General features: G+C 35.6%; 1 protein-coding gene across 1 annotated transcript in view; it reads right to left on the reverse strand.

Moving 5' to 3' along the window:
* Nucleotides 1-1,874: 1,874 nt before the first annotated feature.
* Nucleotides 1,875-27,428, reverse strand: part of Imp (IGF-II mRNA-binding protein) — a 176,871-nt gene continuing 151,317 nt past the window's right edge. Inside the window, exons 4-13 of the mRNA XM_071595722.1 lie at nt 25,482-25,664; nt 23,329-23,505; nt 22,331-22,417; nt 20,321-20,458; nt 17,901-18,017; nt 15,745-15,880; nt 10,643-10,921; nt 7,250-7,492; nt 6,625-6,933; nt 1,875-2,111 (exon numbers count right to left, since the gene is read on the reverse strand). Coding sequence (XP_071451823.1) covers nt 1,875-2,111; nt 6,625-6,933; nt 7,250-7,492; nt 10,643-10,921; nt 15,745-15,880; nt 17,901-18,017; nt 20,321-20,458; nt 22,331-22,417; nt 23,329-23,505; nt 25,482-25,664 — 1,906 coding nt within the window. The remainder of the gene's footprint in view (nt 2,112-6,624; nt 6,934-7,249; nt 7,493-10,642; nt 10,922-15,744; nt 15,881-17,900; nt 18,018-20,320; nt 20,459-22,330; nt 22,418-23,328; nt 23,506-25,481; nt 25,665-27,428) is intronic.

Genomic DNA, 27,428 nt, shown 5'->3' on the forward strand with positions numbered 1-27,428 from the left:
TTGTTAAATTCATTTAGATTTAAGAGGCTGCGAAAATACTTTTGGTATCTATCGCCGTCCGACATTCCCGGCACGTCCCTCCATTTAAAAAATTTATACAATATAAAGTTTTAAATACACATTGACTTTCTCTCAAAGAGAATCTTTTTCCCCTTCATGTTTCCATTTTTTTATAATTTTTGCTTCCTCGGTGGACGTCACTAGACATACATACACATTAATCTTCCACTACATCATTTCCAGATGGCCAGTGACATACCAGGATGGGAGCCACCCATCCCAGCCTTCCTCAAACCAAATGGCACTTCGAGCATATCCATCCAAATGCACCCAGAGGAGCCCAACTTCCACGCTTCGGCCCCCAAGTGGACGAACATGGGAACATAGGAGGGGGGGGCCAGCCATTGCCGGCAAGGGACGGAGGGATTTTTTTTGCAGGGACACCAGCATCAGCAGTCTTATCACAAAACCATTACAAACCACCAACATTAGTCTCTCAAAGAAGCATTTGAGATAGGCAGCTAACAATGGCGCCCAAAAATAACAAGGAGGGGGGGGTGGGGGGCAGAGGAAAGCATCATCAGAAGTAGTAGCCGACACCCAGGAAGATGCCCCCCTCCTTCCCCATCAATGCGCATTCCCCCCCGTGCTGCTCTCTATGGTCTCTTGATTTCCAGCACCTCACACACTTCGTCCCATCCCCCAAAGACCATCCCTCCCTCCCTACCCGGCCACCCTCATTGCCCACCACCAACGGACAGTAGCCCATCCTCCTTTCTCCCCTAAAATCACCTCCTCCCATTCTTCATATTCCGCAAGTGTGGCACTCCTGCTTCTTGTTTTGGTACTCCGCTCTCCCCCTCTCTCTTACTTCTCTCATCCTATTCCCGAAGCCATCCCCCCTTCCCCCGGCAGCAGCACCTTCCCTCCATGCACACACGACTAACTTGCACGCGCACATATACACACACACACATGCACACAGCCATCAGCCAATCACGCTTGCTCCCACGCACTCACATGACTTAGCCTGCACAGACTCGACACTCATCATATAATGCATGCTCCAGGTAATCACTTGCATTTTATCTTTAAAAAAAAAACAATCAAGGCAAACTCAATGGCCTACCCGCATACTATCCCTTCCCAATAAACAAAGAAACTAGTCTCACCAACACACAAAGCTACAAGATCACTTTTTGTTTTATATGCATATAAAAATTCATGGTAAATCCCTGAATTGAGTAGTAGAGGGGAGCGAAAGGGAGAAGTCATAGCGTGACTGACAAAACTCTTCCCTCTTTCATCCCACCTCCAATACAGCTTACATATTTCCTTCTTTGTCCATTTGGAATCCTTTCTACTACTTCAAACACCGACAATCCATACACTCCACTCAAATGTAACAGAAAAAGAAAATATGTAAATATAAATGTATATGTGTACGTATAAGACATCTATACCCACACACACACATTTAAAAGAGCTTCATATATATTTTATATATATATTTATAATATCCCCACCAGTTGCCCGGCCCATAGATCCCCTGGTAATCCTCTTCAAACACCTATCACAGAGGCATGGCGCAGAGCATATTTTCCTTTTTTTTCAGCCACTATCAACATACTTGGCGATTGGTTCATTACACATGGTAAGATAGAGACGTTATTTTCCTCTCTTTGGTATGGTGTGGGGGTGAGGTATGTAGGTTGCATCTCCTGCCCTGAGCGGGAGCCGCACTCTTCATTTAGCCATCTCCCTCCATTGTCCCATTCAGCATAACCCACACAACGCAACTCTGTCCATGCTACCCGCCCAAAAGCACCTCCTCGCTCATCTCTCGCTCTCTCCTGCTCCACTTTGGCCAACCCCTACTGCTGCTGCAGCTGACCAGGGGGGGAAATGTTGGCCGACGGGTCCCCAGCTCCCCCTCCTATCCCGCCTCCTCTCCTGCCACCGCCTCCACCACCTCCTGTTGATCCACCCCCACTGCTGCTCCCCCCACTTCCTCCCCTCTCCTGACCCATGCGATCCCCACCTCCCCCTCGACGTGCACCCCCTGATGGCTGGGCCTGCATCACCATCGCTCTGATACGCCTCTGGGCCGACTGCAAAAAAAAAAAGAAAAATTAACAATGAGGGAAGGCTCAAATGAAACTGCAGAAGGGCATGGGAGTGGATGGCAATGCTTTCCATCAAGACATGTTTACACTAAGATGGATTGAAAAGCAGAAAGAGCATGTACAGACTCCCGGCTCAGTCTCATTACAACATTTCATTCCCCAGGCACCTATCACCACATACTTCTGGCATGACCATTCGATCAGAATGGATCATCTACCCTTATTACTTAAACCAACGTATGCAATCAGCAACTAGGGAATGACCAAATCTACCAATTCCAACATCATGATCTAGAGCCCCAACCTGATTTACTCACACAAAGATACACTTTACAAAAGAGAAATTCTATAACTGTACCATAGTGTATGTCCTAGAATTTTTTTTCTATAGCATACACTATCGTCCATGTTGTAGAATATAGTATTCTAAATTCTGTACACACAATAAGAACAGGCCCAAATAACACTACCATTAGAAAGAAAAATTACCTTCATGACATTTTCAAAAACCTGAAGCACATTTTTAAATTAAGTAATCCATCATTTTACAAATGAACCTGCCAAAATCTTAATGCATCAGAGATCAATCTGCATTCTTTAAGTAATTACAGCTACAGATTCAAGAAGTTGAAGCTGGAGATATGCAAGTCAGTTGCTAGATCCATTGCTAGTACATATTCTCAAGAAACAATGCATTATTCATTTATTCAGCCTTAGTCCGAAAACAGCACTTTTTGGACCTTTACATCAGACTATAAAAAGTGAAAACAATGGAGGTGATTACAAACACCCAAACCCTAGACGAGGGAAAACCCACCCAGGAGGGAATTGAACCAGACACCCTTGGATTGGCATACAGACATTACCCCACCATCACAGAGGTCGGTGCATTATCACAAATCATTGCAAATGAAATCCACGATGAGAAAGAAGAGAAAGGATAGAGGTCTTAAAGGTCGTCAGAAGACAACCAACCTACTGTGCAAGGCATATGAAATTTTTAAAATTTAAAATCTGTCGGTAGGAAAAGTAAGAGGAAAGGAATAGAGAAAAGGATGTATGATTTTAGATAACCTGAATACAATTGCCTAGCAGAGTATACTGTGGAAGTTTTGAGGAAAACTATTCGAGGAAACAGCATCCAATGGTTGCTTGGATTTGTTAAAAAATAGGCACTATCTTTTATGCATAGTGAAATAGAAGTGTTGATATCAAGACCAACTTTGTGGAAGATGTCAGAATGGAATTAACTCTTGAGGGATATCACCCAATTGAATTATTGTTAAACTGATGTTATCAAAGCAGACAAACAATTTTTAATGTGCCTCCAACAAAACAATGTCAATTCAAAGGGGACCAATATTATGAAGGGAAGTTTAGCAAACAAAGATTTACTGTCTTATTCAATATCTCAATGTCTGTTCAATATCTCCTTATAAAATCTTGAACCATATTTCCCAGTTCATAATATTCACTGTGATTTTTCAGTTAAGAATTTATGAAAAATATTTGGAACAGACAGAAAAGCATCACAATATTTTAATATTAACCCTGTATATGAAGAAAATGGAATTGCTACATTGAAAAATCAGCACTGTTTTAGCATTCATTCATTGTTGAATCACAGAAAATCATCCATTAATACTGCTAGATCATTTCTGCATTTATTTTCACTTTCTTCACACAAGTCATCTTCACTTTAATCTAGTGCGTTGCCCATTTCACAGTTTTGAAAAGATCTTAACGGTCTTCACTTTCTGCCAGGACGTTTTCAAACATATACAGACATCGACACAAATACATAACCTCTCTTTCAGACACAAATACATAACCTATCTTTCATATTCAAGGGCAGATTTTATGATACTGCAGTATTGGTATGCATGAACAAGACCATTTCTCTACATGAATCACCCGCATTAAGATGTTTTTCCAGAAAAATCAGTAACAGAAATACCTCCTGCTAATTTCCTCGCTTCAATACAAATAATTTTTGGTAAAACTAATCTCGTCCTTCCTGTGATTTAAAATCCAGATCTTAACATGTATCTCAAGCTTTGAACCTTTAGAGGCACACAAACAAAGTTTTCTTGTACTCTCTAAGTTTATCAGGAGAGGTACAAGGCATTAGCAGCAGAGGGATGACAACCCTGGAAGTTGAAGATTTTTCTAGGAAGTTCTTCCAAGGAAATATTATAATACAACAATTTAATACAACTCAAAATGGATATTTTGACAAAGTTTGTACATAAGACCATTGCCTGATGCAGAAAAAATACTGAAATAGAAATTTTTCTGGCGAGTTAACTTGAGCTAAAAAGGTTGAAGTTATGCCCCTATACCACGGCTAATAAGATGCAGGCTGATTTTAAGAGCAAAATTTCGAGCAAAGCAAAGTGTGTTTAAAGTTCCAGGAAATATGGTATATTCATACCAAACATTTTATGATTACGATATATACAGTTTGAATATACACGATTTGAGCTAAGGAATAAAAATAATGTTGTACCCTCATTCTTGCATTTTCAGTGTGGATGGAGTTCTACAGAATGAAGTAAAATAATTCAGTTATTACAGCCTTTGAGCCTAGGAATTATCCATTAAACTTTAAAAATCATACGAGCATGCCAAGTATTAATGGTATTTGCATTGTTCCCCCTTAGTTTGTCTACCTATATTTTGGGAAAAAACTTTATGTGAAATTGATGGAAGTGATGGAAGTTTTTGCATTCTTCTAAATCATGAAAATGACATGAGAGACAAATTTTCTATTTTAGTTCGATTATAGTTCATTTAAAACCAATTCTCATAGCTTATATTTTATCCTTAATTTTCTCAACATTTAGCATTTATGCTTACGCTCATTTTTTGTAACATGTTAGGTCTTCCTTTCACCAAATATGCTCACAGCACAGTCATAAATCTAGATAATTATATTTCTTCAGTGTCTACAGTGTAATGAAAATTTTTTATCACTTCCAACTGCAAGGGGAGTCAATCACATAGCATACAAAATAACTTGCCAATATCTATCTCTATCATTTATATTCCACTTTTAGGTACAGAAATAACATCTCCTGAATGTTTCCACCCTAACATTCAATGGAGAGTATAAAAACACAGGTTAATGCTATGATACCTGCAGGGAATAATACTTGTTTTATTAAGTGTTCAAAAAAAAAAGGAAAACAGTACAGACATACATCATGAATGCCAAGGTTCGTTTGCTATGAGCTATGCAAGGAAAACTAACATTTACATATTTAAATTGCTATTAGTCGAGACACTTGTTTTAATCTGCTTGGTGCAAGGATGCTATAAATACTAGATGTACATCAATAGCATCAATGTACATTTTTTTAAAATTATTTTGGTTAACAATTTATTTTGCGTAATTTAATACTGTCATATTGATTGCTTAATATGCAATATACTGATGGCAGCATAACTTGCTGCGTAGGATGTGGCAGCATAACTTGCTAATTTAATTCAAATCAACTAATTATGCTGCCGCATCCTGTATAAGAGTTAGAGGCTACATGACAAGTATTGGATCAGCAGCAGCCAATGCAAGTTGAAACAATCAGTTCACCTAAGAAGGCAATATGCGATGTTTTATTGAAATCTTGCTTTTGTCATAACAAATCATCAACCAAGTCCTACAGAGAGTCAGGTCTTTCCTATAACCTTCCTAGAAGACAGCTTTAATTGATTAAGGGGAGAAACAAGTTCTAAAGAAAGCAGAACTGGAATTCTAGTCACTGCTACTATGTAAGTAAACATTACTACTTCTGTTGCCATTCCCTTTCAGGGAGGATCATTGAATAATGTGCCACCACCCTCACATTGGTAAAAAAAAACAGTTTGTGCACAGTGGGTTCTATAAAACCCACCATGAAATCCTGATCATTTCGAGAAAATGAATGTGAAGTGTCCCTCCTTAGTCAAAATCCCATGAGACTTTTTCTTGTACCATGGAATGCTCTTATCACCACCAAGCGCAGGTAAAACTCCAAGACTGCCTCCATAGCAATACAGGAATTAAATCACTGAAACTTTTACCACAAATACATTAAAATTAAAGCTGACAATACAACAAAATTATATTTTTAAATAGTAAATTACGAGATTAACAAAATGCATGATCCCCTTTCTACTGAAAATGTCTGGTACATCAAGGAGAACATCAGAATACTATTTTCAAATACTTATACAAAACAAAACTCAAATTAACAAAAAAGTGATTTTGAATATTTTTTACAGTGGTATCGTCAAAAATTTAAATTAGAGATTTTACCTTCAATCAAAGAGGTATCCAATCATTAAAAAGTTAAGAACATGAAATCTAAATAATATAACAACAAGTGCTATAGTGGAATTATCTGTTGTTGACAAGCAAAACCTCTCATCCAAATGAGAACTATATAGCTGAATACAGGAAGTCTTCCAGGCTTTAGGGATCTCACTCAATGGCATTATTTTCCACATAAAATCTCACCTGTACGGAGTAGAAAGGCCCAATGATGTGCACTGTTGTTTCTTCCCCAAGGGTATGACTGGGTGCTAATGATGATGAAGGAGATCCTTGGCCTGATGCTCCAGCTGATGAAACGGGCTGCTCCGGGGGTAGTTTCACTACACTTCCTGTCATCCTCTGTAACTCCCGCACATTCTGCCCACCTTTTCCAATTATGCGTCCTACTTGACTCGATGGCACCAAAATCTCCACTGTCAATCTTACCTCCTCAGCACCTCCACCTCCAACAAATCCTTCTTCTCTCATTTTCTCAAATATTAGATATTGGGCCTGAAATTAATTAATAAAACATTACACTTCTGGAAGAATATTATCATCATTTCCTAAATTTTCATCTCTAGAGGAGATATATTTGAAAAATTCCATCATGGGAAACATTAGTTTCAAAGAAGTAGCTTTTGGATTAACAAAACATGGCAGAGTCATCAATTTCACTTCCTGTGAGGCACCAGGTAAAAACACTGTCATCCAAACACCTACCAAGCAATACTGCAGCTTCATGAAGGAGACAGCACAGATTCCTTTCCATAGCCATTGCCTGTAGATACCGTATAATACTATACCAATAAGTAGAAAGAGTACACACCTTCCATTGAGCTTCAGGAGATCCTATGATGGTAACTCTCCTCTCTGCTTGGGGGCCCATCATACCCTGCTGTGGAGGCTGCCCCGGTTCTCCTCCAGGTCCACCTAGGGCACCCTTCTCTTGCTCCAGAGGAGCTATCTTCACTGATGCACCAGAAAAGCGAATTATGTTTCGAATGTGCGTCCCTTTTGTGCCAATTATTGCACCAACAGCATTGTTAGGGATATAGAGGTAGGTAGTTTCCTGGGGAAAAAAAGAGATAAATATAGCAACCTTACAGTAAATAACAGCCCTTATTCAGGGAATTTGGGGGAAATATTCCCATACATTTTGGGTCTTTAACAGTAGTTCCTCCTAAAATATTTCATTTTTTTTAAAGATCCCAGAGATCCCATTTTTTTTAAAGATACCATGTTTTAGGCTCTCTACATTGAAAACAGCATCCATAGAAAGCTGACCCCACTCAATATTATGTAGTCAACTTCTAGTTTTTCATGAAAACATTTCGGCTCCATCCATCCCTTCAACAATGGTAGATTTTTCTACCCTGCTGACTGAAAGCTTGTGTAAAAGACTACTAACATTTGATCATAGAAACTGGAAGTAACACCTCAACATATAACATTACCCATAGCATTTGACATTTACATGGGCTCCATCTCAGGATGTCTTCATTTCCCATTCTTTCAAGCTTTTATGGTGTTGAAGTAATAATATGTGAATTTGTGGCCTCGTTTGTAGAATGTTTATTGAATTAATATAAAAGAATACTATCACTGCTAAACTAATGAGAAAATTTCAATACCACCAATCCTTATTTAAGCAAGAAAATCTATCTTTCCAACAAGCACATAATCATTAATATATGTCAATTAAAAAACTATGAAGATAACCTTTTAATTAACTACAATTCTACCTATTCAGCCCTTTTAGATTTAGAGCAAGACAAATAACAACAGAATGGAATATATGGAATTCCACCTCCATGATACCATAATCAAAATATTTTTGATAAATGAACATTGAAAAAATATGCTCATAAGATTTTTAACAAAACTTTAAATTACATTACTTAAGTTTTGATATGCACTTTCCATGTGTTATCCCTGTATGAAATGAAATTAGTAATGATAAGTCATAAGACTTTTTTCTTGCCTCTGTTGATCAATGTCCTCATGGTTTTTGCTATGTACTCATGGATACAGAACACGTATGTCCAAGGCAGGATTCATATCTGCACCCTTTGGGTTAGCAGCCCATCATGACCCACCTAACCTGATATTTTGTAGTACTTTTGACACCTATTACCAATAATGAATAATGAAATGGGAGTAAAATGTAAATGCAATAAATGAAATAAAATAAGTGTTATCTTAATCCTGAGGGAATTTTGCCTTTAAGTTCAAGTGTTATCTAAGTAGTGAGTTCATGAGTCCAAACTATTAATTACGCAAATAAAATAATACAGTATTTCCCAAAAAGTAAAAAAATATCAGTCTTAATATACTTGATTAAAACTGTTAATGGTCATGTTGTTTTTGTGACATTGGTGTGACATCTATTTATACACTTCCATGCATTAAGAAAATAAAAATAATAACTTAGGAACTCATTTCATTATGGTTTCTTCTGACAAACACTAATAATTTTCCTTTGTAGCTCATGAAAGTATAAGCCAACTACGGTGAACACCAGAAAACCTGAAATGTGCAGCGATGAGATACATCTAAGAACTATTAGCTTTATTTGGCAATTCCCCATTCATTATACCCAATGAAATATTAAATAACATAAGAAACATGTTCCTACAGAGTGTACTAGAAATCTCAAACAAACAACCCAAATTGTATCGTTAGATACATGCAAGTTATGTGAGCGCACACTAGCCAGGTCAGAACTAATGAAGATCTTAACAAAAGAATACAAAAATAAGTTTTTTTGTATTTTTGTCATAGATTTGCTAGAATATCTTCTCACTAGTGACCTACCCAATCCCACCATTCAGCAAAAGCAATTCCTCCTAACAGTAAAGATAGTAATTCCCATAGTGTAACGAATCCTTCAACACTTTTTAGTGATACGCGAATATGTTCAATGATGAGAGTACAAGAAGCACTCATATGGTGGCAGTATCTAAATTTTAATTAAAATGGCACTCATTTTTCTAAAAGTGAGCAGGGAAGGGGCATGGAGGGAGTAGAAAGCAGAGGAGGTATGGCCATTGACTTGCGGAAGTCAGTGAAATCATTGCTGGGTCACATGGTCACTCACTTCTCACATTTGGGTTTCAACTAAGAACTTGGAATCATCCTCCCAAAATTGGCCAGCTCTGAAAGTGTCATGAGTTAAGAATTCAATTATACCCCCAAATTTAATGAATAGCATGCTTCCATGTGTGTCTACAAAAAACTTTCTGACTCATTCTCAATTTTCACCTTTAGCCGATAATTTCATGTGCTTCATTGCGCACTATTGAGAAATTTGGAAAGGTAGAGACGTGACATTTTTCTAAATTGTGATATAATGGATTGTGAACAATTTCTGAGCAATTAAAAAATAGGTATTACCAAAATTGTCAATAATTTGGGTAGATGTTCTCGTATATATCCTTATACCAGCATTTGAATTGCCATGCATCTTATAAATGTGAAAAATAAAAAATTCCAAATACATTTATTTTTACAGTGGACAATGTGATTTAGAGAGTCGAATTAATATTTAAATTGTGTAAAATAATTAAAACAACGAAGGCAACATAATCTTAATCAACATAACACCCGAGAAGAGAATGAAACCTCATATATACAGCAACTGAGTTGGGCTACATTTAGGGTAAAAGCATAAGTTAATGCAAACACAGAAGACCATGCATTAAACATTTTCAAACTAGCAATGATGAAACTATTAAAATAAAAGAGGATTTCCAGTTTTCTGCCACAATTATATTATTACATTTGCCTCTTTTCCCTCTGACTGTACTGGTCACATTTTCAACAACTATTATTCTTAATAATAGGACAAACATTGGTGAAGCCAGTAATTTCCAGAAAAAATTCAGAACATTAATGAATATCTATGCCATTCAAAAGATGAACACACCATGGAAAATTATGGCATAAGAAATTTATGGGTATCCAGGCCTCATTCTGAGACTTCTGCACAAGCATCTTGACATTTCTGAACGAATGCAGAGTTTTCCAGCCCATTAAATGTCAAACAATTAATCCACAACTGAAGGTGAAAAAAGCCCCAGGACAATGCCCGGGGTTTCTGCTTAACTCCAAATATCACTTGGCTAATTAATGAGTGCCTGGCAATGGGTCAAATTATAATCTCAAATGACAAGTTTTTTACAGACTTTCGCTGCTCAGCAAAATAATGTAATGCACTCACTTGCAGGTCTGCACCATGTTGAGATCCAGGTGGCCCTTGTGCTCCAACTGCTGGTGGTCCCATTGGTGAAGGATACATGGATGGGTAGTGGGGATGGTGAGGTGGGGGGGGTGCTGACCCGTAGAGCCCTCCTGGGCCAGGTGGAAACGATCCAGCGCCACCACCACCACCAGCACTGCCACCTCCGGTACCGCCACCCCCACCCCTAGATGGGAATCCCATACCTGCCGTCGACATCATCGCCATCGGGTGTAGTCCAGGGAACATCAGGCTCTGGGGCTGCGTCATAGGACAGGACCAACATTGATCAGTGCTTGAAGCCTTTCGATTTCAAAAAGAAAAATCTGGCTGCAAAGACTTGTTGCGCATGAATGCAGTCTGATTTACTTGTTTGGGAGAGGGGGTATTTGGTTGGAAAAATTATTTTTAATATATTCACACTGATTCGCTTCAAGGCATTATGCAAAAATTACAGGGATCAGAAGGTGTCTTGAGACTCGGCACTAGAATTTCTTTCTAATATTACCGCATTTCTTGGAGAATGATCCCGCATTCAAATAGCTTGCCACAAATAAGCTGGACAAGTCATTAATTTCATCCATAATCACGAAAGGATGGCTGAATATGCCCCCATGAAATTAAATAACCAGGTGCATCAAAGTACATAACTTACTAGATATGATTTTAAATAATCATTCATTACATCTGGTTTTAATTAATTTTCTAGGCCAGAAAATCACTTCCATACACTTCATGAGATAAATAAATTATCTTTACTTAAAAGTATAATTTTCACCACAGGTTACTCACTTTAAAATGATCAATTTTATCCATGCATTATGTTGCATTAAAAGATTCCTTTGTTACCGACATTACAGGAGCAAGATTGAGACTTCCTTGTCCCTTCTTAATGAATCAAGAAAAATGAGACTGTACCGGTTGATAAAAATAAACTATAAAAATGCACAACTACGTAACACTGCATTTCAATACTTGCGAGAAACAATAATATAGCATTAAATTTATATATTCCAAAAATTGAGAATTTTTATTTCATTTCTTAGCTTATGTAATTCTTAAAGTAAGGTAAGACTCATGGGACTAAAATCCACACCTATTATAGTGTGCAAGGCTATGTCAAAATGTTCATTTTGAAGTAATAAATGTCTTTCAAACATGGTGTGGATTTAGCAGGTGTCATTTTAACATGTTTATTATTTATATAAAAAATGGTGCAGTTCTAATTCACTATGGCAAATTTATCATTTAATTACCAGGGACATGACCTGAAACTTATTTGTATTTCAGTTTGTATCAGGTTCAGTTTGTCTGGAACAATTTTTGCCCTAAAATGTGTTCCACTACATACAGACACTAAAACATTTCTGGACATTTAGGTTTACGTTCCTGGGCCTAAAGAGTTTAATTAAAACTGAAGTTCTAAGTACCTAATAGTGATAGGTTGCAATAACTGAACTGAATATTGGGCTAGAGTTCCAGGGGCGAAAATCAAGAATAAATACCTGCAGGTAACCCATATTTAACATTAGAATAGCTCTCAAGTACATGGGACAGGAACAAAGTAATCCTTTCTTTTGATCAAAGCAAATCACTGTGGAGCTGACTTGAAATATTAAACCCCAGGGAGTTTCATACAAATCTCATACAAATGTTATAAATGGCAAATTAATAAGCTAGGTGATACAGAAAATATTTACAAATTTGGAATTTCCACTGGGGTGCATCATGCACGATGCCTCGTAGCTGTCTTCCTTCTGAATTTTATGTCTTTGGCCTTTATTGGCATTCCTTGGAATCTCCAACCCAACCCTCTCTCCTCCTTCAAACTGTATGAAAATGAAGATTTCAGAAATGCATACATTCTCAGATTTTTATTCGGGTCTCCCTTTCAACTCTGAAATGTGGGAAAGGATGGCTCAGGTTAACTACCTTACAATGGGTTTCCCAGGCCCGAGTTTGGAGCCTAGCCCAACCTGGCCAGGTGAGGCCAAAACCTTTCAGAGGCCTGGCCTCTCCAGGCAAAGGGAAAATTTATATATTACGCTTTTTCAAGTTACACATTACCTCTGGAGGAGAGCTAACTTGAAATCATGTCTTTACAAAAAAATGTAACGATATCATCCTGAAGTCGTTCTCCCCATTAAAATAAATCCGCAAAGAAAATTAAATCATCACAACCCTCATTAAACTATGTTTACTTTTTTAAATAATTGTGTACAATTAATCTTTCCTTAAATTATAATGCACTTGATTAAACAACAAATAAACTTTGGCATTATTTCATACAATTTTTACAAATAGATAACAACAAACTTTTTTAGATGTCAGAAAAAAATTCTCTCTTCCCTTGGTTACATTTGGGCCAAGTTAACTCCCAGTTTCCCAACTTAGGCCTGAGGCCCATTTTCTCCTCTGTCGTTTGACAACTTATATATGGGGTTATACGTGTCCACATTCCATTCATGAGTGCTCTTGATATGAAATAATGAAAGCATTTTTAAAGGAATGCATCTCTCTACACAGAAATTTGGTTAACAGGACTACTTATTCATGGATCTTGTGGGGTGGAGATTCCTTGGCTATGCATGTATATACATGTACAGTAGCTAGCATTGTATTGGTTCGAGTAATCTTTTTCAGAGAAATGATCACTCCATTCAATAAACAGCGCACCATGTACCTACCTAAGGGTTTATACAAATGCCCTCAGTTCAAATCACTACTTCAAAGAAAATGAATGTTTGGTACTGAAGAAGGAAGAGCAGGACAAACGGGCATGCATGCATTTGCTGCAATTCCAATTATTTTCTGGCTGAATAGTTAATAATTGGGTTAATTTCTTATAATTATGTACAGAATACCCCAGTGGCAGAATCATTTATATACCAACAGAGACTCAGTCCAGAGGTCATCCATTATTTGGACCAATTTTTTGAAGTGCTTCTGGAGAAATGGTATAATGTCTTTATCCCATTTCATTCCTAAGTTATGATCTTTAGAACATCTATAGCAAGTTTCTATGCATTAAAATAATAATTTTAAAAATCAACATAAAACTGTTCAAATCCATGGACCTTTTCACTTCTAACTGGCGCTGCAGTGGTTTTTCTGGATAATTTAAAATTGTGAGGTCCTTCCGTCTACTATTCACTATTTTTAACCAGCCACCCTGAAATCACTTCTTTAGTCTCCCACAAAAGTATGCTTTTTTCCTAAGAATTTTATAAGTTCAAAAATGATATAGATATCCATTTTTTCCAAATTACAGTTTTATCAATTATCAACTATATTTAACCAAGATATCGGTACATTTCTGACATTTGGCAAGTTGAAAATAGCTATTAAATTTTGATAATTAGGGATCTTTTATATAAGCCTGAATATGGGTAAGTTTTATTTCATAATCTTTCATGATTAAATCATCCATCAGTTTAAATAAAAGCCAACGAAAAACCTTGATTTCAAGAGCTACGCATAAAAAATATGTTAACATTAAAGGAATTGATTTAACCTCCAATGGAAATGATATTGAATTTAATATATCCTAGAAACTACCAAACGGTATCAGCCTATTTAATAGAATGTTTTTCAACAACTAAGCAACTTTAGGGAACTCCAAGTCTGTTCAATGAAATAACCAGATCCATAACTACTGGTTTACAAGTATAAGTTCATTAAATAATTAAATGCTCAAAAAACATCCCATTATCACCTCCAGCATTACTGAACCTCTATGAAACAACTTGTGTTCGTATAACAAACTTTTAAATGGAGTTCACACCTATTGCAAGGATGGTATTTTAGTTAAGATATCTGATTCTAAGCATCAGAATCAGATTCTGAAGCACAAATTTCAAGGGTAATGGTTCCCATATTGATTAATGATAATGACCCTTGAAAGAGGGTGAATAAGATTTAAACTTTAATTTTCAACATTTTATCTAGATAATTAAAAATTGGCAACTGTCCACAAAATAAAATTTAATATGACCGGTTTCAATGTAACTAATGAAAGGTGGAGGGTAGCGTTACTCTGTATTCGATGCACTTGCTATTTAAGTAAATATTTAAGGACAGAGAAAATTGCCAATTTTTAATTAATCATGGTATTCCACCATCTCATGCCTGAAACGTCCATTGTTATTTTACCTTGAATTTAGAAATTACATCTATCTTGAAGTTATAAAGACAATTATCGGACATGTCATGCAACAGGCATGAGGGTTGAGAAGGATCACTTGACATCACTCTAGTTCCAATGTCGTGCGCAACAAACCACTGTCATCACATGATGGTAGCTGTGCAAGCCTAGACACAAATAATCTCATCTCCCCAACTGATGGACTGAAATAATATCATTTATGCCTGAGCAACTCACAATTACAAAAACCAAAGGTTGAACACCCATGATGCATATACCTTATTTGTCATTTGACCATCCTTTCACACACACTCCATTTAAAAATAACATTCATAAATTTCTAGAATTAGTAATATATGATGAGCTTTGAGCACACTATTTAACATGCACCTTTTTCTATCTAGTGCATGAGGGAAATGAATTTTACAGATTTTTGGAGAATCCATCACACTTCACAGGGTCTGTCCCATGACATAGTTCCAAACATTTGCTCATCATCATCTTTACCCCACCTTATTGTATTAATAAATGTAAATATCAGACAACAGGCAATCAACACCATATCCCTAAGATCTAGAATCAACCTTGTGTATCAGTCCTTTTAGGTAATATTGCAATTGGAAAAGACCAATGTCAGGCCAAAAACAATGTTTATATGTACATAGAGAAAGTAAATTATTTCAAATTTCAAAAAGAAAAAGGCAATGAGCTACCGATTATTTATGTTGGCAGCTTATTTTATAAGAAACTAACATCATTGTTGCAGACATTTTTTTCATTTAACCATGATCAGCAAAGACAGTTTATTAACTGTAAATGATTTATGCTAATATTAGAGATATCCACTGTATACCGGTATCCACCGTAGATAGAGGTATAGAGGATTAGAGGTATCCACCGTATATATAAATAGTTTTTTAAAATGGACAAAAATACTTACAGCCATAGCCTGCAGGTCATTTTCATAGCTTTGCCGAAGCTTGGCACTGATCATTGCCTCTGCTTTTGACATGTTTTCTATTGATCCTTTCACTGTTATTATCCTTTCCAAGTTAAAGTTGCTTATTTCGTTGATGCTAAAATGAAAAAATAGATGAATTTAATATTCACACTTGATGCCATTTAAATTAGAAACAAAAGAAATTGGTAGGGCCAAGACAAATTTCATATTCATTAATAATAACCATATTGAAAGCCATACCTGCAACTTGGGCTATAAAAGATTATAATATAATATAGATTATAATAGTTGTTGAGCCATTCCAATTTTAAGAAATTAAATCTACCATTGAATTGTATCCACAGCAAATGAGGCTAAAAAGCCTCCATGTTATTCCAATGTCTAATTACAGTTTTAAAATTCACAATATGATAGTTAAAATGAAATTTTATAAAAAAATAAACGAATGAAAGAGGTATCATCATCTATCAAATGAATACGAATACCTCTGCCAGAAGATCATCCTCTCATTAAGGTTCTAAAGGGGTTACAGTTATTACAGACAGATGATTAATAGAATCTATAGCAATAGCCAGAATCTAAATAATTGCATTAAGTTCTTAAAATTATCACAGTCATCATTAACCGAAGTTAAGTTGAACAATACTTACACTATAATACCGGTGCTACAGAATAATCCAATTAAATTAATCTAGAAATCCCCATGAAGGTTACTGCAATGGTTAGAAAACCAATCACACTGACTTTTGTAACCATATACTAAACAATCAGTTTTGATTAGGGAACTAAAAATTTAACAGAGATTCCAATATTGCTGCCATGAGATTTTATGTAATTTCAAGTGATTGGATTATATAGTTAATCTGTTAAAAAATAAAAATTATAGGAGAACGAACATGGTCCCATTCCACCTATATGACAGGCTCTCCTCGTATACCCCTCAGTCAGTGGTTTTATAAAAAAATTTCAATTTTTAAACAATGTATTGCCCTTGCTAACTCCTTTCACACATCAATAAATATTCATTAAAATAGCAAAGGTTTATTCAAGCTTCAAACATAAAATGCTAAGTATGATCTTGTGCTTTCCCAGCAAATTGCTGTGGAAAAGGCCACTTGGGTCTTCTACCCAGTCAGTCCCTCTATCGATGATCCCAACTCTTCAGAAAACCAGTCATTTTTCATCTTCAGGGCTGATGAATAATCAGCTCTAAGAATGGAAGTATCCTGGCGGAAGACCTGAATAGCCTTTTCCACATAAAATGCTAAATTTAGCAGTTATTTTGTGATTAATCTTAAGTACGGCATTTCTGCACACACACAGAATTCTGATTATGTTAAATTTTATTTGAAAAGTTTTTCAATTACCCCATCCAACCTCTACTATGCACTCAGAGACTTGCTAATAGAAAATACATAGCTAGGATTACATTATTTCTACAAAAACTGTTTTGGTTCCCAGAATTACAACAGCAGAGCTTCAAATAACAACTTAAATTGTGTGCCTTTTTAGTTTTCCACTAGGTGTTTAAACCTGACAGGTTTTGAAATTCCCCAAACCAGGCATCATCCATTTTTATAGGCTAAATAAGAGAAGGATACAACGCATTTAAGCACATGAGAACCAAGAACAGATAATCCCCTTTTTTTAGGTATACTCAGTTAACCTGGCTCATATTTCTTCTTATAAGATCTTTAGCAAAATAAAAAAAAAGGAGTTGGCTGTATCTGCTGGGTTATGCATTGTAGATCTCAACAAATGATTGGTCTACAAAAATAAATATATTGCAGGGATATCACTTTCTTCCTAATATATGAAGCACCAGAATGAATTATTAAATATATATGGAGTGAAATATAGAATTTACACATTATATTGATTAGGTTAAATAATTCAAAATCGTTAATTTAAAACACAAATTGTCCCTCTTTCGTTAGGAGGTAAACATTTCCATAGGACAGCCTAAGTACACAGGGAAATATTAAATCTGAAGAAATGAGTTGGATTACAGGAATAACAATTAACCATTTTCAACATGAAACCATCTCACCATGCTATTCAAGCCATACCAGGCTCCTCAAGACCCTGAGAATAAAAACAACCAATAATAAATTTTACTATGAAATTATGCATACCTAGAAACTGTTATTTTAGTTTCAGTATCCTGCATTATCCTCTTTATAGTATTTCCTCCTTTACCAATAATCCTTCCGATAAGGTTGTTATGAGCAAGGATCTTCAGAGATATCTCACTGGAAATAAAGAAAAAGAAACCAAGGATATTAAATATGACAAATTTTCAAAAATGGGTGAATATTAGAAATTAGGACCAACATAGGCACTGAACTCCTATCCCGAGACCTATCTTCATCTTTTCAGACAATTACAAACAAACACTAATCCTAGTTTCTTTTTGGAATTTTAAACGTTAATGTAATTGTATACATAAACAGCAGAAGGCCAACTACATCTGGTACATAATAAATATGGGGAAAAACAAAACAACAGTAGTATATAACAATAAATATAGAGAGTCATAGCAAAGAGGAAGAAGGAAATTAAATATAAGAAGAAACAGAAGTATGCAGAGGGAGGAGTGCAACTATTAAGTTTAGTGAAAAAATAAAAGTTGGGGAGATATTCCAAAACATCACTATCATTCTTCTCACATATTTCACAAAAAATGGGTTAACAACTACTGAGAATACTCAAGCATCAAATGTTTATGGCAAGTTTTGCTGATCTTTTTTATTATTATTAGAGAAAAAAGATCTATTACATATTGCCTTCAGCCTAAAGAATCTTCAATTTTTCCAGGTATAATATTAGTTCAATTATACCCTAACACCTTTCTGTATCTGAATTCTCTCTTCATTTTGTCTACTTTGACCCTGGTCTCATTCATTGAGCCTTCCATTATTCTCCAAGAAAAACCATCACCTCAAGACAAGCTCAACCAATTACAGGTTCTATTTGCCAATACAATAATCTACATATTCATATTTTCCTATATTCGATTCCCTAGAAATAACGTAGATACCTTTATGAACAAAGACAATATCTTTCCAGGAAATAGTTATTGATACTTATGCAACAGTAAACCTTTCTTGGGTGTATGTTGTCACTTGATTTCATTCATTGAAATTTGGCATTTAAGGTACACCAGCATGTATACATGAGTACGACAAGATATAGTTTTAATTAGTTTCAACATCCTTGAATACTGGAATTACTTAACAGAGAAATTTATAATTCAACTCATTCATGTAGTCATCAAATTAGTTTAGCTAGATTAAATACTAACTTATCAAAACGATAATAACTGAAAAAATTAGAGAAATTTCCAATAAAAAATATAGTATGGTCACATGTGAAATTTAAAGTTTTAAATTATGGAATATTCACCGGATTCAAGCAAAATAAACCCGCAAAATTTTCTAAGAAAGAGAACAATAAGAATAGCAATAACAAGAACTGATATGAATATATTCCCCTGACAATGGGATATAACACTGTACTATTTTAAAAATTGAGTAATCCTACTATCTTGAGCATACTAATTAGCTAATAACATAAAGACATATGAAACAGATACTTAGAATTTCCCATAAAAATTATTAATATTGATATGGGGCATGGTTTTCTATGCTGTGGAAATGTGGTCATTGAAGCAAGATTATGAGACTTGTGAGATGCGGATGTAGAGAAGAATGGAAAAGTTACATGGACAGAAAGGAAAATAGACATGATGGGGGACAAGATAGGAGCATTATGAGAAACCCAAGGAGGCGGGAAAGGTGGATCCAAAGCACTTTTAATGGCTTAGTAATGTTTAAGACTGCAAGAGAGGGAAGAATTTAGGCAGTTAGGTAAGGAGAAGAGGATAAGTCTGCTGAATTGAATTGATGAAAATTTTTGCATAATTGAAGATGATGGGATCGAGATTGTGCGGGGGCTAACGTACTGGCTTCCCACCCTGAGGGCGCGGGTTCAAATCCCGGCGGTGTTGAATATTTTTCAGAGGTATCTCGATCCCTACTTGAGGTACTTTGTGGAGGGCACTTTGAGTGAGTACGCCATCCGTCGGATGGGACGTTTAACTGCGGACCCCTTGGCGCCTTTCGTAAAAGAGTAGGCTAATGCCGACGCCGGGTTTCTCTCCACCCTTCATCCTTTCCTGTCCATCCCCTATGGCGCAAATGACCTTGGCTGTCGGTCGCCTCCCCTAAAAACTACTACTTGAAGATGAATCGTTGAAGTTTATCATCCATTGTTTGACAAATAATTGTATTTTTAAGTTTAAAAAAAGTTTAACCCTCCAAGTTTCACATACTCTATTACTTACATTGTTTTATTTTATTGGACATTTAAATCACATTACTGATTTCTTTTGATTGCTTGATGGTTTAATTATCTTGATGACTACAACCATCCAAATTACTTTAACTTCACTAACATTCCAATCTTAACATATTAAAGAATAAATGTAATACCCAACATGAAGTAATTTACAATAATTCATTCACAATAAGTCACAAAAGATATTAAGACTTACCCCTTGTTTGTACTGCTAGCCTCTTGCAGCATTACCTCCAGAATTCGTTTACATGCATTCGTACAATTTTCTGGGTTGCCATAGATTGTAATAGCTTTCTCTAAGGAACCAATGTTGTCTTTTCGATGTACATCCACCCTGAAGGCAAGTCATGAAAAAGTATTATTTTAAAAGCCATTAGATATGTGTTAAAGACAATCAGAAAATCACAATTCTGAACAGACAGCAAGTCAAATCCTGTGACAAGTTGTTGGTGGATCATTTCTTTTCTAATGAGGCACAAAAATCACAAGTAAAAACAACCTGACAACATCAAACCATTCACCAATAAATCTAGTAAAGTCAATGCTTTGTGTGTAAGACCACTGATTTCACATATTAAATTTTATTTACAATAATGGTTACATTACCGCATAATAGTATCGGCTGATGATACTAATATGGAACGAAATGCTACACCCTGCAACCTGATGATGATAAGATGTAATGAAACCATACACATCAAATAGCTTTTATAGGGGAAATAGCATGTGAAAATCCAAGCCCAAGTCATATTAGAATGTTCATTATAATTATAGTTTGTTACCAATCTCATTATCTGGGATGGAAGTGCATTTAACCAAAGAAATAAATGTAAAAATAAGGCAGCCCCATTTGATAGGATTTATACAAATCTTTGTGAACTGTTGAATGCTAGAGGGAATAACATTTTCATGTCTAATAATCTGAAAGTTACTGACCACATGAATTACTGTTATGTGCAAGCACTCTTTAATTTCAACTTACATATACACTTAATAAAATGTGTTGTCTCAGGCATAACTTTATGGAATTTGCATAACATACAAATGTAATGAAATAATTGACTTTGTAATTCCACACAAAAGTGTGTGGAATTACAAAGTCAATTATTTCATTACATTTCAATATATTACATATACACATTCATAATCAGTGTCCCAATATTCAGAAATAAAGTTTTCTCACATCCATTAAAAATTTCTTTTTTTTTAAATTATCAAGCAAGCTTATAGTACAGACCAATATAGTACACTAAATAGTGGGGGGATAAAAATGAAAAGAATTGCAATTCAAAATAAAGAGTGTTTGTAAGAACGGCCCACGTACGTCAATGAAGGCCTGTTCCATGCATAAAATAAAAAAACTAAAACAAAAAAATGTTACTTCCAGTAAAAATGACTTTCTGTTGAGGTCAATCCATCACTTTAAAAAATGAGTAAATATCAGTTAGTCTTTTAATCCCAAGCAGAATAAGAGGCAAACTTACAGGGGTCTCAGCTTACATCTCAATATTGAAATTGGTTCACTAATAAGTTACTTACGTCTGTAAATGTAATGTGCATGGAAAGTATACTCTCCAGCTTCTATATCAGCCTACTTTCTTAGGCAGACCATCCAAATGGCTGCTATGGTTGTTGTTTACTTCACTCATCACACTGATCGCACTCAAAAGACATTTATCCTGGAGTTTCATTGGCAGTTTATTTAATTAACTGCTTCTCTTATTAACAATTAAGAGTTAATTTATTTCACCAAACTGGATTATAATTAATAATTGAGCTATTAAAAGCATGTATGCACATGAATTTCAGACTATTTGCATTGAAAAACTATATTTAAGGTAGTAAATGTAATAACATCAACCAAATTTAATATCACACATTTAGGAATTACTATACTTATCCATTCATATATATTCCATTTGAATAATTCACAAAAGTTGTCTATTTATTTTAATATTAATTTTGTTTTATTACTTATTTACCAGCAAAATGTGACTTTATTCAAGTTTTGCATTCCATTGTAGAAAAATAATAGGAACTCCAAGACCCAATCAGAATTTTTGGCATATGAAAATTTTCATAAAATTTTAGTCACCAAGAACAAGTGTAAGAGAATAGCCCTCATCAATAAATAAACCAAGAGCTAAGAATAATTCACTAAAATGTACAATTACCAATAGCTTTTTTCATAACAGCCATTACTTACCGAGCTCTTGTTTGTTGCGTTATTTGCCTAATAGTGCTCCCTTGTCTTCCAATTATCGCCCCTACCATATCACTCTGTACCAAAATCCTGCAAAAAAATGATAAATCAACAATACTGCTTTCCTGTCTCTGCTAGTTATTACAATAATAAAATGCAGATAATTAGGAAGATCCAATATATTTTTACATAAGTGAAATGACAGAGACATAATTCAAAACTTGAAATTTATTGAACATTGCTTGCACATGGGTTTTTCTCGGTTTAATAATATTAAGTTGCTCAGCATCTGACTTAAGGATTTCGGAATAATACAAAACTTCAAGAAATAATTTTAGCAACATGTCCAATATTTCCATGGCAGAAGGGATTTAGTTACTTGGGCTGCGACACTTTAACAAAGGCTCCAACATGGGAGTCAACTGTCAGCCACCAAATGTCAGCATAATCAATATTTTCATTTTTTCACTAATCTTTACCTGCCACTGACTTCATACAGACTTTTGAAAACAATAAAATAGTAAATATAGTAACAATGTGCAATTACAACAGTTATATAATAAAGATTTCAAGGACAGTTTTCAATGAAGAATTTCCCTAGTCTAAAAGCTTTTTCACATTAACACAAGGTAGCATTCCAGAAACATTCTTTGTACTAAACTTCTATCCATAGAATAACAGTTTTCGTTATTAGTACTGGTAAAACACTACAAATTAAAAAGTATATTTACAATAAATCTGTGAACTATATTTCTATGCATCATGATTCCTAACAAGGTTTCCATAGCACTGATAGCAAGAATTTTAGATGAAGTCTATTGTTCAGCTGGCTGATATTAGATGATTAACTTATGAAAAAATTGTTTGCCAGGAGGAAAGAAATTTACACAGAAGAATAATAAAGAATTTAAGAGCATGAATACTGGTGGATAATTTTTTACAAAAGGATTAGGTGAAAATGGCATTTGGAACAGGTGCACAATGATGATGAGTAAACTTACCGCAGTGGGAAGTCTGTTTGCCTGGTCGTTAATGGCATGTTGGAGAAGGGGATGAGACCAGTCCGAGGGCCACCTCGACCTCCCCTCCCACCTCGGCCACCCCCACCCCGCTCCATTGCTAGCTCCACCTTTAGTGAGGCACCCTCAAACTCAAAACCATTCAACTGGTTCACAGCCCTGGAGGAAAGCAAAAGGAAATTATTTAACCTTACAGTTTTTTTCTAGAAAAAGACAATTCATTACAATAACCCAGTAAAACTCACTCACAGATGGAGTACCAAAACATGAAATTTCACAAACCAGTTTTTTAAAGCCATAATCTAGTTAACTGCCTTTTCAGACCAGACATGCATTTTGCTATGCAAGGCATCAGTTATTGCCAGGGAATTAATCAAAACAAAATATTTAAAATAAATTTATTAAAACGAATTCTCTACATAACCAATGTGAATGACCTAAGGACAACAACACCCAGAACTGAAAATCTAATAATTCTTATAGTTCTTAAAATTCCATTGCTGCCCATTATTCTCAGATTTAACTAAGGGCATATCTCCTCAAGCAATGTTTTTGCTCAGGCAACTAGGACCCATAATTTATGATCGGGTTTGGACCTTCTATAAAAACCAGAAAATGTTGTTATACTGTAATTTCCCAATTTCCACATACAATGTAATACTTACACCATGAAAGAAAAAAACGCAGTCAAATGATTGATCAAATATGACCCAAACTTGAGAAAAAAACAAAAGCCTTTGCTGTTGTCAGTAACTTAAATAGCTATGCAGTAAACTTTTGGCAAGATTTGGGAAGGTAATATTCCACCAAGTTATTCCACTAAGTTTTACTTTCATTCCCAAAAGCAAACAAGAACCAGGGTACCTGCTATTTCCATAGCCACTTTGGCAAGCCTTCCAGAGCAGAATTCTATTTTCCTACACCCTCCCTTATATTACTACCCACCCCTTTCCTACACCCTCCCTTATTATACTATTAAGAGCATTTTCCAAAAACGATTTATAAATTACCGGACCTTTTCTGATATATATTCCATATCCATGTACGATTCCTTTTGGCTTTTTCAGGCTATCGAAATTGGCATCAACCTTCAGGTACTCTCATTACAAATGCTCTCTCACTAGTGAAATACTGATTACTTCTAGCTTATAAGTACAGTTAATTAGTAAAATACATCAGGATAAACAAATGTTACAGTTGAGATGCCAAGCCATTAAAACACAAGAAATGGCATCATTAGCAACAATAGCTGCACTCGAAATAAAGGTAAAAAATACTAAAATTCTGAAAAGTTCTTTTTCACTGAAAGAAATTCAAATCATGAGTGGATTATTCATTATCCAAAATAATGTAAAATCTCAGTGTTCTAGAATGACTTCAAGTTAATGACACAACTTCCAGACATTTTTAGCCAAATTAACATGTGATTACACTAAATTTGGAGCCACCGGGTGCAAAATTTAATTTAAATTGTATGCCTTAATTTATGAATTTTAATCAAACCAGATTTGGTTAAAACCCATCAATTCATACAGGCATTCATGATTGAAATACACCCCTAAAAAATGCCCACTAACATTTTAAATGATGAATGATTCCTTTAAAGCAAGAAAGATCTGTAACAAATCAAGTATTCATTAAATAATGGATAACAACTCAGAAGAATTATCATAATGATAGCGGCAGGGGAAGCGCTTTTATTTTGTAGCACAATCAAATGAAGGAGCATACTTTTTTATAGGAGAGAAAACACAAAAATGCCATCAAACAGATGGCCGACCAAAAATTAGGAGAGGAGTAACTAACTGAAAGCTGCTGGAGTAAGTTATATAATACTTCCCCTGACTTCTTTGTCATGGGAATTAATAAATAATATTTAACATGAAATAAATAACTATCAACTCCATAGTGAGTTTAAGGGTTTCATTTAAAGATGATGATTCCATAAAAGTTGATGCGAAAAAGAAAAATCACAATTACACAGCAAGAGTTTTAAAAGAGAATTAACTCTTTTCAGAGACCTAAAATGGGCAAACCAAACTCCTATAATACCATGTTATCCAATTCAAGAGATATAGTAAGAGACTGCTGTTACTTGTTGAACGGGCAGCAAAGGAAATTCACATCTCACTTACTGCTGTGCCTGCTCCAGGCTCTCGTATCCAATTTGGACAGCTTGTGTTGCGCCATCCCCTCCACGTCCCCCACTAATTTTCTCGCAGTTTTGCACCGGTCCAAAGGGAGTGAGGAGGGGCTCTAGGTCCTCGAATCGTGCGTGTGGAGGAATATTGCTAACCACAATCCTCGTGTTCGAACCACTGCACATGGAAAATGAAGTAAACTAAGATTAGAAAAATACTGAGATCAATTACGGATGAATAAACACACGACACGCATATGACTCATCAAATATGATCAATTTTATTGAATGACATCATAGGAATACAGGGGAATAATGTCAAATTGAGGGACTGCTGAATGCTTTAATATGTTTAAATTGGCTAACCTGTGAGCTAATGGCAATCTAGTCAAAGTATGAGGCATTATTAGAGCCTCAATTAACTTTCTTGCATTTTTAGTAACTTCAGCTTCCTGAAAGAGTTCTAAATCTTGAGTAAGTACTCAAATTGCATACCAGTATTTATCTTTTAAATTATTAACAACATACTCATTCCATGTTGTATTCAGTCAGGGCCAAATGAATTTTACATGAAAAAACAGACCCACATCTAAAGACAGTACAGTAATGTGATCTCTTGGTTTAAAGAACACTTTTATAATGATTTGGTTTCAGGATACTATAAATAAATTCTGCCTCAATGCCTAATATAACCAGGCATTTGATCACTACTTGAATTAATTTTCCTCAAATAATTTCTTTTAGCGGGTTAGATTTGACAAGATAAAATAGATGGCTGAACATGTCAAGTGTTTTGTTTAACTAATGTGCTATATTTTATCACATCACACTTAAATTGAAATCATGTGTAGGTGTTGATTGGTCAACAATTAGCAAACAACCATTAGTGCATTCAACTGAAATTAAAAATGCAATGATTGCCACTAGTTTGCTGAAAAACATGCTCCATGCAAATGGTAATATATTCGTTTGCTGGCTTGTGTTGACAGTATGACACAAAATGAATAATTTTGATCATAGCATACTTACAATGCAAGGCTTTGAATTGCTATTATCATCTATTTTACATTTATGACACACAAGTGAAAAACTCCAGAAAAACAGTGAAGATCATTCCATCAATTTTTACCTCCCTACTGCTGACTTCCGTTACCCCTGACATAAGGTTAGCATTTGCAAAAGTATATGCCGAAAGCTTTCAGTACATCTTCGCGTAGGATTTTAAGAACGAAGACCTAAGACCGCTAAGCACCACGATAAATTAGTTAACTTTCCACTACCGATGTCACCCGAATTCTAACATTTCCCCGGGTGAGCTTTAAAAAAAATGCCATCACCCCTCGTGAATAAGAACCCTTATAAACGACAAAAGCTGGGCCCTAAAAGATTGCGAGGCAGTCACTGCTTACGTTCTTCGGAAAGGGATCAAATTATACTCGTTTCGTATGATGCCCCAGATTTCTATGGCAGAATTTCCTTCCAGAGCGAGGGCACTCGAGAGAACCTGGTAGACGATATTCCTTCGCGGTACAGACCAGCATCTCCGAGGGTGCCAGAGAATTAAATGAAATTCGACAGCGGAGGAAATAACTTCCGGAAAGTCACACCGAGTCCGCGTTTCAATGCAGTGAGGAATCAGGCTGCTGCATACGATCCGGGACCAGACCCATGAGTAAATATTCGTTCACTAATAGTGAAAAAGCCGCTAACTACGCAATCAGTTTTTTTGTATGTTCATTTAATGAAACTCGTCATAGGCTGACGTAATGGTTGCACTGGAAAACAAAACTCCTTACGGCTTCAATTCTCAAATGAACCATAATAAAAACAATATTTTTACTGTATGCTACGAATGAAGAGGGTGAATTGGACGCGGGCGCTCCTGGGTTTGGCAGTTATGGGAAAACAAAGGAGGCTTTATTGCCAACTCCGCCACTATCGT

Source organism: Hetaerina americana, unplaced genomic scaffold (genome assembly GCF_022747635.1).
Source record: "Hetaerina americana unplaced genomic scaffold, ioHetAmer1.1.p SCAF_7, whole genome shotgun sequence".
NCBI classification, from domain to species: Eukaryota; Metazoa; Arthropoda; class Insecta; order Odonata; family Calopterygidae; genus Hetaerina; species Hetaerina americana.